This window comes from Impatiens glandulifera, chromosome 9 (assembly GCF_907164915.1).
Source record: "Impatiens glandulifera chromosome 9, dImpGla2.1, whole genome shotgun sequence".
In the NCBI taxonomy this organism is placed as follows: domain Eukaryota; kingdom Viridiplantae; phylum Streptophyta; class Magnoliopsida; order Ericales; family Balsaminaceae; genus Impatiens; species Impatiens glandulifera.
The window spans coordinates 12,158,665-12,171,440 of NC_061870.1; the positions used below are offsets into that span (position 1 = coordinate 12,158,665).

Genomic DNA, 12,776 nt, shown 5'->3' on the forward strand with positions numbered 1-12,776 from the left:
TTAAACTATTTCAAAAACATTTATGGTTAATATGTGAAATAAGAACGTTGGTTTATCGAATTAGGGAAGATGGTTAGATATGAAATGATATTGATGGTTAAGTATGCAATAAAATTGGTGTGTGGGTAAATGTCATTCACGGTATAGAATTAGATGGTTAATTGAGGTGGATAAAAATATGGAATGAGATGGTTGGTTAGTCGAAGTGAGGATAAGTAAGTCGGATTATTTATTGTAAATACGTTGGTTGTTTGACCGAAGTAAAGTTAATCTCAAAATGAGAGATCGATTGAGATTGGTGGATAAAAATGTGAAATGAGATGGTTGGTTAGTCGAAATGAGTATGTCACACAATGAGATGTCGATTGGGGTGAGGTTAAAGATATTGGTAATGTACCAAAGTGAAAGTTTAAGGTCACGGTATAAGAGGTCCGATTAGGGTGGATAAATGTGAAATGAGATGGCTGGTCAATCGAAGTGAGGATAAGTAAGTCGGGTTGTTTATTGTAAAATATGTGAGGAGATATTTGTTTGACCGAAATAAAATTAAAGTCTCGAGATGAGAGGTCAATTGAGATTGGAGGAATAAAAATGTGGAATGAGATAGTTGGTTAATCGAAGTAAATAAGGTCCCGCAATGAGAGATCGATTGGGGATTGATAGGTCAAAGTGAGGGTCAAAGAGATTGATAATATTGGATATGGTTGATTTGACTGAAATGAAAGTGTGTAAGGTCACACTATGACAGGTTGATTATGGTGTTGATAAATGTGAAATGAGATGGTTAGTTAGCCGCAATGAGGATAAAAAAAAGTCAGGTTGAAAAATATGTGAGGAGATGGGTCACGAGATAAGAGGTCGGTTGGGGATTGGTGACCAAAGTGAGAGTAAAAGAGATTGGTAATGTTAGAGATGGTTAATTTGACAGAAGTGAAAGTGTAATATCACAGATGAGAGGTCGATTATTAGTGTGGATAAAAATATGGAATGAAATAGATGGTTATCTGAATTAAGGATAAAAAAGGTCGGGTTGTATATTGTAAAATATGTTAGGAGATGGGTTATTTGACGAAGTGAAAGTAAGGTCTCGAAATGAGAGGTCAATTGTGAATTTATGGATAAATATGGAATGAGATGGTTAATTAGTCAAAATGAAAGTAAGATAAAAAGATGAGATATCGATTGAGGTGGATAAATGTGGAATGAAATGTATGGTTAACCGAAGTGATGATAAAAATGTCGGGTTGTATATTATAAAATATGTGAGAATATGAGTTATTTGATGAAATGAAAGTAAAGTTTCGATAGATGAGGGGTTGATTGTGATTGGTGGTTAAATGTAGAATGAGATGGTTGGTCAATCGAAGTGATTTAAGGTCACGAGATGAGAGGTCGATTGAGCATTGGTGGGCTAAAGTAAGGATAAAAAAAGATATTGGTAATGTTTGAGATTTTTATATAACCAAAGTGAAAGTGTAAGGTCACGAGATAAGATGTCCATTGGACAAAATATGTGATGAGATATGTAAAAAAATGAGTTATTTTACCGAAGTTAATAAAATCTAGAATAAGAGTTTTATATTTATATTTTAATATATTATTTGTAATTTATTAAGAATTTTAAATGTATATTTTAAAATTATTATATTATTCTAATGAATTTATTTTATTATATTGTTATCGTGTGCATAACACGAAAATTCTCCCAATAAAATAATGAATTACAAAAATATTATAATTTTCACTTTTATTTAGTTTTTTTGGTTTGTATTTGTTTCCATTACTCTTTTGATTTGGTTATGAAGAATAAAATTATTAAAATTTAAGATTCTTTTGGTTTGATAAATGATTCCAAATAAAATAAAAGAGATATCATTCAAGATTCATTTAACTCGATAATTTATATATATAATGATGTTTAATTTTTAAAGTGTCCGGATTACCGGGTCGAGAGCTGTGGTTAATTTGAATATATATGTGCGTGTAAATGGATACTTAAAACGGTTAAAAATAAAATTAAAAATGTTATATGTAAGTTTCGAACTTGCAACTTAACCAAACAAGTACAACTCTTTAACCAACTAAGCTAATATCACTTTATATTTTAAATTTAATACCAAATTTGATGAATGCGGTACATTTTAACAATATAGGTTTAACTTTTTAACTAACTAATTTATATATATATATATATAATTATGCTTAATTTTAAAGTGTCCAGATTGCCGTATCGAGAGATAGATTGATGGTTGATTTGTCGAGGGATAAGAAACTGATCATAAAGGATTGGTACTATTGAGATAGTTGGGTGCAAAAATGAGATTACGAGATTAGTAATATAAGATGTATATGATGTAAGAAATGATAGTGTGCAAAAATGAGGTTAAGAGATTAGTAATATGAGATGTCTATTATGTAAGAAATGATAATTTTGGTTAACCAAGAAATGAGGTTATAATCAGTAAACTAATGAGAAAAAAGTTAAATGAATGTCTCTTATCAAATTTGTTATTTTGTGTCATATTTTTTAATAATTAGATAAAAAATATTAAGTTAAATCATAAAATCACATTTTTAAGGTAATTTTTTTTCTTAGGTTTTTATAATTACTCGTAGGAATGCAATATCTGAATTGTTTGTTACTATTACTTCAAAATTTTCATTAAACCATTGCAATATTTCTGAACTTCTTTTCATATATATTATTGCCACTTAATTCTCAAATTAAAGTATCCACTCCATGATATTATTTCATTCTCCTTATGAAGACATTTAATTATCATATACTTATTCATCTTGAACCAAATTTGAAAGGTGAACGAAAACATTATTACATTAATATATAAGATATTCAAATGTTTCATTTTCTCCTTTGCACACAATAGACATACAAATTATACCCTATCAACCTGTTTGAATTATTTAACATTACTTTTTGTCATGAGTTTTCCAAATAATGCAAGCCAAAAGGATTGTGGTCAAAATCAAATTGGATTCAATCCATTATTGAATGAAGCAATGTTTTTTTTTAAAGTAGCTCAATGTTGATTACTTAAAGGTTTTGTGACATATAAAAAATTGTTTTAGAATTCTATTCATTACAAGTTTGTGACTCACATAATCTGTTTCTGTTTCTTTTATTCGAAAATCTTAAATGACATAACTTTCATCCTTCCATTCTTAAGAAAACACTCAAATCATAATCTTCTTTCTCTCCCAAGAACATGTAACTTCTTCAAAGTTAACATTCTATATGTCAAACCAAAACCAATATAATTCAAACATGTTCACCAAACAAGATAAACACAGATCAATAGTATCAATCAACATAATCTTAAAAACAGACACTAAAAGAAAAAGGAAACTAAGAATCTGCAGGAATGAAACTGAGGGAAATACTATTAACGCAATGGCGTTCATTAGTTGGCGTAGGAAAACCTTCTCCTTTAAATACATGGCCGAGATGACCACCGCAGGCTGCACATGTTATCTCAATCCTACTTCCATCTGGGTCCGGCTGTAAACATACACCATTTTAGTTGATTAAATCAAAACAAATTTTGATGGTAACCTATTTTGACTCTAATTGTATTCCATGATCAAAGAAATGTACATCTTGTTGAAGCATAAAGGACTTTTTTACTCAATTTTTCATCCTAGTGTGTATCTATCTATCCATCTATTAAGGACCCTGTTTGAAAATGTGATGTATCATCAATCTAAGATCCAGATCCAAAACTAAGACAAAAGTGTGGGCTCAAATTTTATTTTTTGAAGAGATACCTACTACAGTTACAAACCAAACAACCAAACATATATGTATTTGTATCTGTAAATTCATTGACAATTTCACATCTGGATTCAGAAACAAAAAAGGACAATGAGAAATAGATCCAACAATTCATTGAAGATTTCACATCCAGATTCAGTGATGGTTGAAGTTGATTTCAGATGATGATAAATTTGTAAGAAAGGAAGATGGATTATGATCTTTGATGAAAGAACAAGACTTACATGTCGAGCAATAGCTCCGGGAAGACCTTCATAAAAAGCCGGCCAGCCACAACCGGAGTTAAATTTAGTTGTGGACTTATATAAAGGAGTTCCACATCCTGCACAATCATAAGTTCCCTCTTTATACAACTTATCATATTCTCCTGTTCCAGGATACCTGTAAAAATCACCATCATCGTTAACATATATGCAACACAAAATTTCTTTACAAGCAAGCTCTTTATGAATGAATGAATTTGACTACTTACTCTGTTCCCTTTTGCCTCAGAATACGAAACTGCTCAGGGGAGAGAATCGCACGCCATTCCTCCTCCGATTTCTGAACCGAACCGGAAGCTGCCATGGCCACAATTGCACTCTGTCTGAAGCTTCTATTCAAAAACCCTTCAGACCCAAAAGGGGAAACCCTTCTTCTGTTTAAGGAAGAGTGTGCGATCTGAGTTTGGTAGAGGCGATTGGAAACCGGCGCCGCCGATTTGGCTAATACCCGGGAAAGTGGAGTGGGTAAAGTGAAAATCGGAGAAGCGGAGGAAGAGAATGGAGATGCCCTGAGAATTTGATAGCCCATGTGTGGTAGGAAGGAAAAACAAGACTGAATCGACGAAGAAGATAAAGCCTGTTGATTATTATCAACTGAGTCGCCGACTCGGCCTTTTCTATGATGCTTATCGCGCCACGCCCAACCCATGCAACAGATCATCATTTCAATATTATTACTTCCTCAACTTTTAAATTTTAATCAAAGTTCATTCTTTTATGTACAAAATGAAAATAATTATTTGGTAGGTTCAGACACCAAAGATGTTGGTTTGAGAAAATTTAAAACCGTCGACTTCAATTTATTGGTTAAGACACCACAGAAGTCGGCTTGAGAAAATCTAAAACCATCGATAGACACCAAAGAAGTCGGTTTGAGAAAATCTAAAACCATCGATTTCAATTTATTGGTTCAAACACCAAAGAAGTCTACTTGAGAAAATCTAAAACCGTCGACTTCAATTTATTGGTTAAGACACCACAGAAGTCAGCTTGAGAAAATCTAAAACCATCGATAGACACCAAAGAAGTCGGTTTGAGAAAATCTAAAACCATCGATTTCAATTTATTGGTTCAAACACCAAAGAAGTTTACTTGAGAAAATCTAAAACCGTCGATTTCAATTTATTGGTCAGTAATCGTTTGAGTCAATTTAGTCAATTCATCTAGTTTCATTCATTAGCAAAAATTAATTGCAAAATATTACAATTAGGCATAAAATTTATTTTAAAAGACTTATATAATCTATATATATTAGTTTTAAAAACAACCAACAACTATATAATAGTTGAAAACTTAATCATTAAAATAAATATTTAGGCATTAACTATAAATTTAACTAAATTATGTATATATTTTTAATTTGGAGCAACCAAATCGAACTAAACGAAGCAACCAATCGAACTAAACGAAGCAACCAATCGAACTAAACGAAACAGAATCATCAGAAAAAACAAGAGAATTTAGGTTGTGGAGAGCAACAGAGAATTTATAATAATAATAATCCATCATACAATATCAAACAGTGATATTGGATTTATTTTTAAAATGTATCCCAATTCAGATATACTCCATAAATTTACCTGATTTAGTTGCTTTTAAACAACTGCAGGAAAAAACAAGATAAAACCCCAACCAATAAAACAATGAATAGACACAATTAGGCACCCATCATGGAACCAGAGTTCTTCCTGCATTCTGCCAACATATCCATGTAGAACTGGCATTTGCTGATTTCACTTCCAGATGTGTTCAAGCACTGCCATTAACCACAAAATGGAAAACATCACCAAACAATTGTATGATTTCATTTGCAACCTTATTCAATTTCCATAATAAAATTATCTCCCATCAAATCATTCTAGTCAATCTATTAAAATACAAAAATACCTTACTTAAAAAATGAAAAGATGGGTATTTTGGTCATTTTTACCAAGCAAATATCCATGAATCAAAATAATTCAATCCATTATCAAACCTCTAAGAAAATTGACTTCCGAATATCAGAATATATATATGCAAAAGAAAAGTAAATGTCATATCAATGTTGTTACACATGATAAGTTCAAGCACAAAGGTTACAACTTTGCTAGTAGATGTTGTCTATATGAAGAATCCAACCCATCATATGTTGCTCTTTTGTCCACTTGTTAGATCTTTGTGACATATGATTGATTTGTCAGGTGCTCATGGAAGATTCATTGGGTTATGCCAAGTTCCAAGAATTTTGGAATTATTTGGGAGAAAATAACCAACTCAAGATGAATTGGACAATGATCCCGATTGCCACAAAGTAGACTCGTATAGGGCGAAAGAAACAAGAGAATATTTGACAAAATAACTCTTATGAATGACAGAATCAAATGACTAATTTGATTCTTTTTCTTCATCATTCATAAAGGATTAGATCGTCTCAGGGTGGATGTTTTTCAGGGTATTATGATAGTAGCCCATTTGTTGCTCTCCTTTTCAGGCATGAGAGTAGATTTTTTGTGCTCTCATTTTTTGTGTAAATAATATTTTTACATTTATAAAAACATAATAGTAAAATGTTGGCATCTATTAAGAAAGGGGGGGGGGGGGGGGGTTGCATTGGATCGGATAATTTCGATCAGATAGGAATCTAATCTTTTATGTATTTCGTGTTTCCCTCCCCTTTTAATATAATAGTTAAACCTTTATTCTAAGAAAATATAGGTATAGTAAATGTCACATCAATAAACAGTTTCATGCATATGACAGATTTTCTATATATTTTGCATCAAAAGAATTGATAGAATTAAACAAATATGCATAGGAGATGATGTTAAATGTTTAGTTAGTTACATACATCCTGGAAGGCCTTGGAATGAAGATTGCAGGCATCAGATACCATACTGTTGCCGGATGCTAATGGTGCAGAAGCTTCAGATGCAACATTTTCATGTTGAATGGTCCGAGGACCCATGACAGCATCCACAGCTCTGTGTGCTACAGCACTCCCAGTTCCAAACGCCATACCTGAAACAAAGAAAGACAGAATCAACAAACAAAATTTGTAAGAAAACATTTTGTTTAACTTAAGCCATTAGATAGCATGACCTGTAATGTTATGGTTTGGTTTGTTTTTTTCAAAATTAATGAAAAGATTCTCACTTTTTCAAAAATAAAATTGGAAATTAAATAAAAACCATACAAGTGAAATTAAGATGGAGCAAACAACTTGCCTTGTGCTATGGTAGAACCAATTGCTCCAAACATAGAACCACCACCACCACTCTGAACAGGAGCTGGAGGAGGAGCATGGCTAGCTGCAAGCAAGAGAAAATGACCATTAGAAAAGACCTGCATATAAAACAAAATAAGTTCAAACTGAACAAATAGATCACCTGCTTGAGGTGGCTTGCGCACCGGAGTGGCCCGGGGAGCAGCACGTGGTGCTGATCTTCCTGCAAAATTTAGGATCGAACAAATATTTATCCTTCTAAGAATCTCAACATAAGACAGGTTGGTCTAATGTGCTCAACTTACAAGTTTCTTTATCATTTTAATCAAATACCTCTTGTATTAAACAAACTATCATAAATTACAGAGTTTGTTTACGAGTATATGAAAACAAAAAACAACATAAGAAAAAGTGAAGAAAAATGGGACATAGGCATCGACAAAACCTCAACATCATCGTTTCATGCTTGACTTAAAAAGACTTGTGATGTACATTAGTCTAAATGTAATGGGTAAACCAAGGGCTTGTTGGATGCGGTTAATTTAGATTTAATCCAACTAAATTAATATCTCATCATCAATCACTTATTCTATCAAACCCTTCAAATCATCAATCAAAATGCCATTTTGTTTTAACATCTTAAAATGCAAATATTAGTACTAAGGATATTTGATATTCAACCTAAACTAAACCATTTTTTTCATCAATCAATAATTTTTCTTCTTCTAAATCCTATCAAACAAGCTCCAAAAAACACACTTCCATGAGCATCTGCAGCACCATAAGATCTAGTCATTCTAATCAATCAATGATTGAATAACTGCTTACTCTTCCCTAAAGATTGGGAACACAAAAAAGGGAAAATGAATCTTAAAATACCCCATAAAATGTGAGACTCCACATATATCTTGATGATGTATGACGAAATAGAAGACATCTGAATTCATACATATGGAATATAATAGGTAATATTACTTTATGAGGATCGAGCTAGAATGAATGAATGAATAGGAAATGATTTCTCATTGTTATTACAGACAGCAGCAGTAAACAGAAATAAGAAGATAAACTGGGCAATTGATAGATTCACGAGACTAATACACCTTATTACAGACAGAGGGGAACAACCGATAGAATGAGAAGATAGAAAATTGAGTAGGTTTACAGACTATATGAGACAAAAGAAAAAACAAAGGAAGGAGGAAATCTCACCACCGCCAGAGCTTCGGCGAGCCATCGTTTCTATCTGAAAACCCTAGCGAGAGAAAAGATGAAACACAATATGGCGAAACACGAAGGGTCTTGAGAAACAAAACAGTTATGCTCACGAATATACCCTTGCTTCTTCTATGTATGTTATTTATAGTGATTTTTTTTTTCTTCCTTTTTTATGAGAAAAACAATTTGGTGTTGTATGCATAATTCATATTGTATTGTTATTTATAGTAAGGGGTAAATAAAAAGGTTAACTAAGAATGATTTAAAAAAATACATGAAACCTTGACATGAGTTTTTCCAATAAATTTGGTAGATTAAAAAAAAAAAAAAAAAAAAAAAAAAAAAAAAAAAAGTAAGTAGAAACACATAATTTTGTGGTAGAGCACAAAAGCTATGTTTTAATTGTTATGAGTTGAAATTATTTCAATATTAAATGTAACGACATTGATTTGAGACAAAAAGTGAAAAAAAATTTGTCAATCCATAGCAAATGCATCTTGCCAAGTCATGGCAACGATATGAGATTGTCAAGATTCAATGTTGTTACATTAAATATTAAACACGTCTTTTTGATTGTTTTAGTTCTAAAAAAAATAATTGAAAAAATAAACGATGATAATTGGATTTTGCCCGAGATTTAACTCAACACATAAATATTATGTGAAATTTTGAGGAAGATGTAAATGAAGACTATGATAAGAATGTCTATCATTAAGGAGGGGAAGAAGTGGACTTGTATAATTATATTATGTTAAAAGATAATTATATGATTACATCTTATTTTTTTTATTTTTGTAACATAATTATTTACTTAAATTGGTGGAAAAAAAAATTAATTAACAAAAAGATGTTCATATTACTAAAAGAAGAAAAGGTTACGAGTTTGAGTTTGGATAGTAATGACAATAGGTATTCATAAATCCAATATTCAGAATATTTCTATCCTCCTACTACTAATTGATTGAATGATTTCCCAAAGTAACCTAGTTTGACATTCACTTTCCCAAACTAACCTAGTTTGTTCATTCATTCCCAAACTAACCTAGTTTACTATTCAAACTCAGTTTTATTTATTTATTTATTTTTTTATATTTAAAATTTATTATATATAAATTTTATATTTTGATATATATTTTAAATTATTATTTATATAAACTAAATTATTTATATTTTGATATATATTTTAAATTATTATTTTTATAAATTAGATTATTTATATTTTGATATATAATTTAAATATAATTATTTTTTTTATAAATTTGATTATTTGTATTTTAATATATATATATATATATATATATATATATATATATATATTTCAATTAATATTTATATAGTGTAATAAATATTAAATAATTCTAATAAATAATTGTTGAATACTAATAAATTTAAAATATTTTAACCATAACAATATAATAATTAAATATTCGTATTTTTAAATTTATCAATTATTTATTAAATATAATAAAAATATTACCATATTTATAGGGTTAAAATATTAATTAAAAATGTTATTATATTTAATAAATAATTGATAAATTTAAAAACGTTTTTATGAATATATAATTATTATATTATTATAGTTAAAATATTTTAAATTTATTAGTATTTATCCATTATTTATTAGAAATGTTAAAGGAAATATTTATTATATATATAAATAATAATTAAAATGTAAATATATATATATATATTAAAATATAAATAATCAAATTTATAAAAAAAAAAAATCAAATTTAAATTATATATATCAAAATATAAATAATTGAATTTATAAAAATAATAATTTAAAATATATATCAAAATATAAAAAATTTAATTTATAAAATAATAATTTAAATTATATATTAAAATATAAATAATTTAGTTTTGTATATAATGAATTTTAAATGTAAAAAGAATAAATAAATAAATAAAAATTGAGTTTGAATAGTAAACTAGGTTAGTTTGGGAATGAATGAACAAACTAGGTTAGTTTGGGAAATTGAACGCCAAACAAGTTAGTTTGGGAAAATGATCCTAATTGATTAGTCTAGGAGTCAACCGGTGCACCGCATATGCTACCCCGTTTGGTTCCTCCAATATATTATAAATATATATATATATATATAATCCTAGGTTTGTAGTCTAAGATAAAGTTTTTAAAATAATATATATATATATATATATATTTAGCCTCTGTTTGGTTTGAGGTATAAAACTATAAATACAATATAATTATACCTACAATAAATTTGTATGGTGTTTGGTTTTAAAATTTTGTATATACAGAAAATAAACAAATTACAAAGCTTTATATTAGGTATAAATAATAACTGGTACAAGCCCTTACTAAAGTTTTTTTATTCCATTAATACCACTTTTTCTCTTCCTTCACCTTCTTATTACCATTTTCCTTCACCCTCTTATATCTTCATCTTTCCTTAATTTGCCTGAGTTATCAGCAACAAAAGCTGGTTTTGATATCGAACTAGACATACTATTCTATTATCCGTAAGCATGAGATCAATGATCTAATTAAAATGAGGATTGGAAGGGATAGCGCATAACTCCATGTCTATCTGGTGGATGAAATTGTTTCAAATGACATATCTTGTATCTTGCAAGTAGAAGCCTTATGGTTTTAACTGTTTCATTGAATGTATCTTGCAAGTAGAAGCCTTATGGTTTTAAAAGCCATTTTGGATGTTTGTTTGGAAGGCTCTACATAATTCTCATAATCCTCATGGTTTGTGCTGCAGCATCTATTGGAATTGGAATCGCATAGTCAACTAGTGACTATAAACCATCTTTATAATTCATTGATTTGAATAAGGAGAATAATAATATAAGAAATTAGTGATTATAAACAATATTTTACAATTTATTCATCACATACAATTAAACAAAATAAAACAATAAGCTTCATCAAATAAATATTAAAATAATAATTAAAATTATTTTATATAAAAGGGTAAAATAGTCTTTTATACTTTTTGCTACTTTTTTATATAACCAACCAAACACAAAATAATAAAAATTATATAATTTATACTCTTTTTATATTTTTAAACAAACACATATACCATATATAATTTATATATTTCAATACTCTATATAATTAATACACATTATAGTATACATAATACTCCTAACCAAACGGAGCTTAAAAGTTAAATTTAGAGTTTAACATGTACAAAAAGAGGGTCAATGATCTTGGGAACAAATTCATAATTATACTATTTTAATTTCAAATATAATTTTATTAAAATAATTATTATCAAAATTTTATTTTATACTAATAATATTTTTTAATATACAAATATTTATAATAATACATAAATTTTAATTAATATATAAATAAAATTTATTTATATAAGTTAAAGGATAAGTAATTAATTATAAAATAATATAAATCATATAATAGTATTATTTATTTTAAAACTATATTTATATGATAATTATATATTATTTTTTTATTAATTTTAATATAATTAATAATATAAATTACTTATAAGATAAAGATTAAAATAATAATTTATATAAATATAAAGGTAAAATATTCTTTTATATTTTTTAATTTTAAAGTATTTAAATTTTTTATAAAAAATATAAATTAATATTCAAAAACAAGTTTAAAAAGTTATATTAATTTTGTTCCATATTTAAATAAATAAATTTATTTATTCTTTCAAAACCATTTATAAGTATTAATATTATAATCGTCTAATATCTATTCACTTGATAGGATTTTGTATTTTTTTCTTCTTCTTATTTTTATGTTTTATTTTTTTTTTATATTTTCAAAAAAACTAGTCTGAAATGCATTAAATTAAATTTTATATTTTTTTATTTATATAGTTAGTTTTTTCTTATTTAAAATTTAATTAATTTAACTTTATAATAATGTATTCTTAACTTAATTTTTCTTCGCTATATAGTTTTAAATTTTTATATTTGTTATTTAAATCGAATATTCTTATCTTTTATTAGATTTCGTATATTTATTTTATTTTAGTAAATATATTTGTGGAACAATTTGACTAATATGTTAAGTTATTATCTTTAATTGTGCAATATTTATAATTTTTTTTAACCTAGAAAAAAAATCTGGATTCATTTGTGAGGATACCGAAACAGACCTCATGGTAAAGGACTCACATTAACATAAAAGATGCTCAAAACTATAATTGGTTGGGTAATTAAAATTGACAATAAAATTATAATTATAATTTTATAAATAAATAAAAAATAGCATTCACTAGATATTTGATTTTTTTTTTATTAAAATTCTATTTGGATTTTAATTCTTATGTTTCAAACA

General features: G+C 27.7%; 2 protein-coding genes across 3 annotated transcripts; both read right to left on the minus strand.

Annotated features, from left to right (window-relative positions):
* Positions 1-3,231: 3,231 nt before the first annotated feature.
* Positions 3,232-4,705, minus strand: LOC124914188 (peptide methionine sulfoxide reductase B5-like). The gene is made up of 3 exons (XM_047454687.1): positions 4,263-4,705; positions 4,015-4,171; positions 3,232-3,517 (listed from the first exon to the last, which is right to left on the minus strand). The coding sequence occupies exons 1-3, from the start codon at positions 4,700-4,702 to the stop codon at positions 3,365-3,367; spliced, it is 750 nt and encodes a 249-aa protein (XP_047310643.1). The 5' UTR covers positions 4,703-4,705; the 3' UTR covers positions 3,232-3,364.
* A 786-nt stretch (positions 4,706-5,491) lies between these two features.
* Positions 5,492-8,603, minus strand: LOC124915275 (uncharacterized protein C6C3.02c-like). 2 transcript variants are annotated; one of them, XM_047455963.1, is made up of 5 exons: positions 8,468-8,603; positions 7,419-7,478; positions 7,257-7,340; positions 6,881-7,050; positions 5,492-5,809 (listed from the first exon to the last, which is right to left on the minus strand). In XM_047455963.1, exons 1-5 carry the CDS (start codon positions 8,490-8,492, stop codon positions 5,711-5,713), a joined length of 438 nt encoding a protein of 145 aa, XP_047311919.1. In that variant the 5' UTR covers positions 8,493-8,603; the 3' UTR covers positions 5,492-5,710. The 2 variants fall into 2 exon arrangements, with proteins under 2 accessions (XP_047311919.1, XP_047311920.1); XM_047455964.1 differs by having other exon boundaries at positions 8,471-8,556.
* Positions 8,604-12,776: the final 4,173 nt, after the last annotated feature.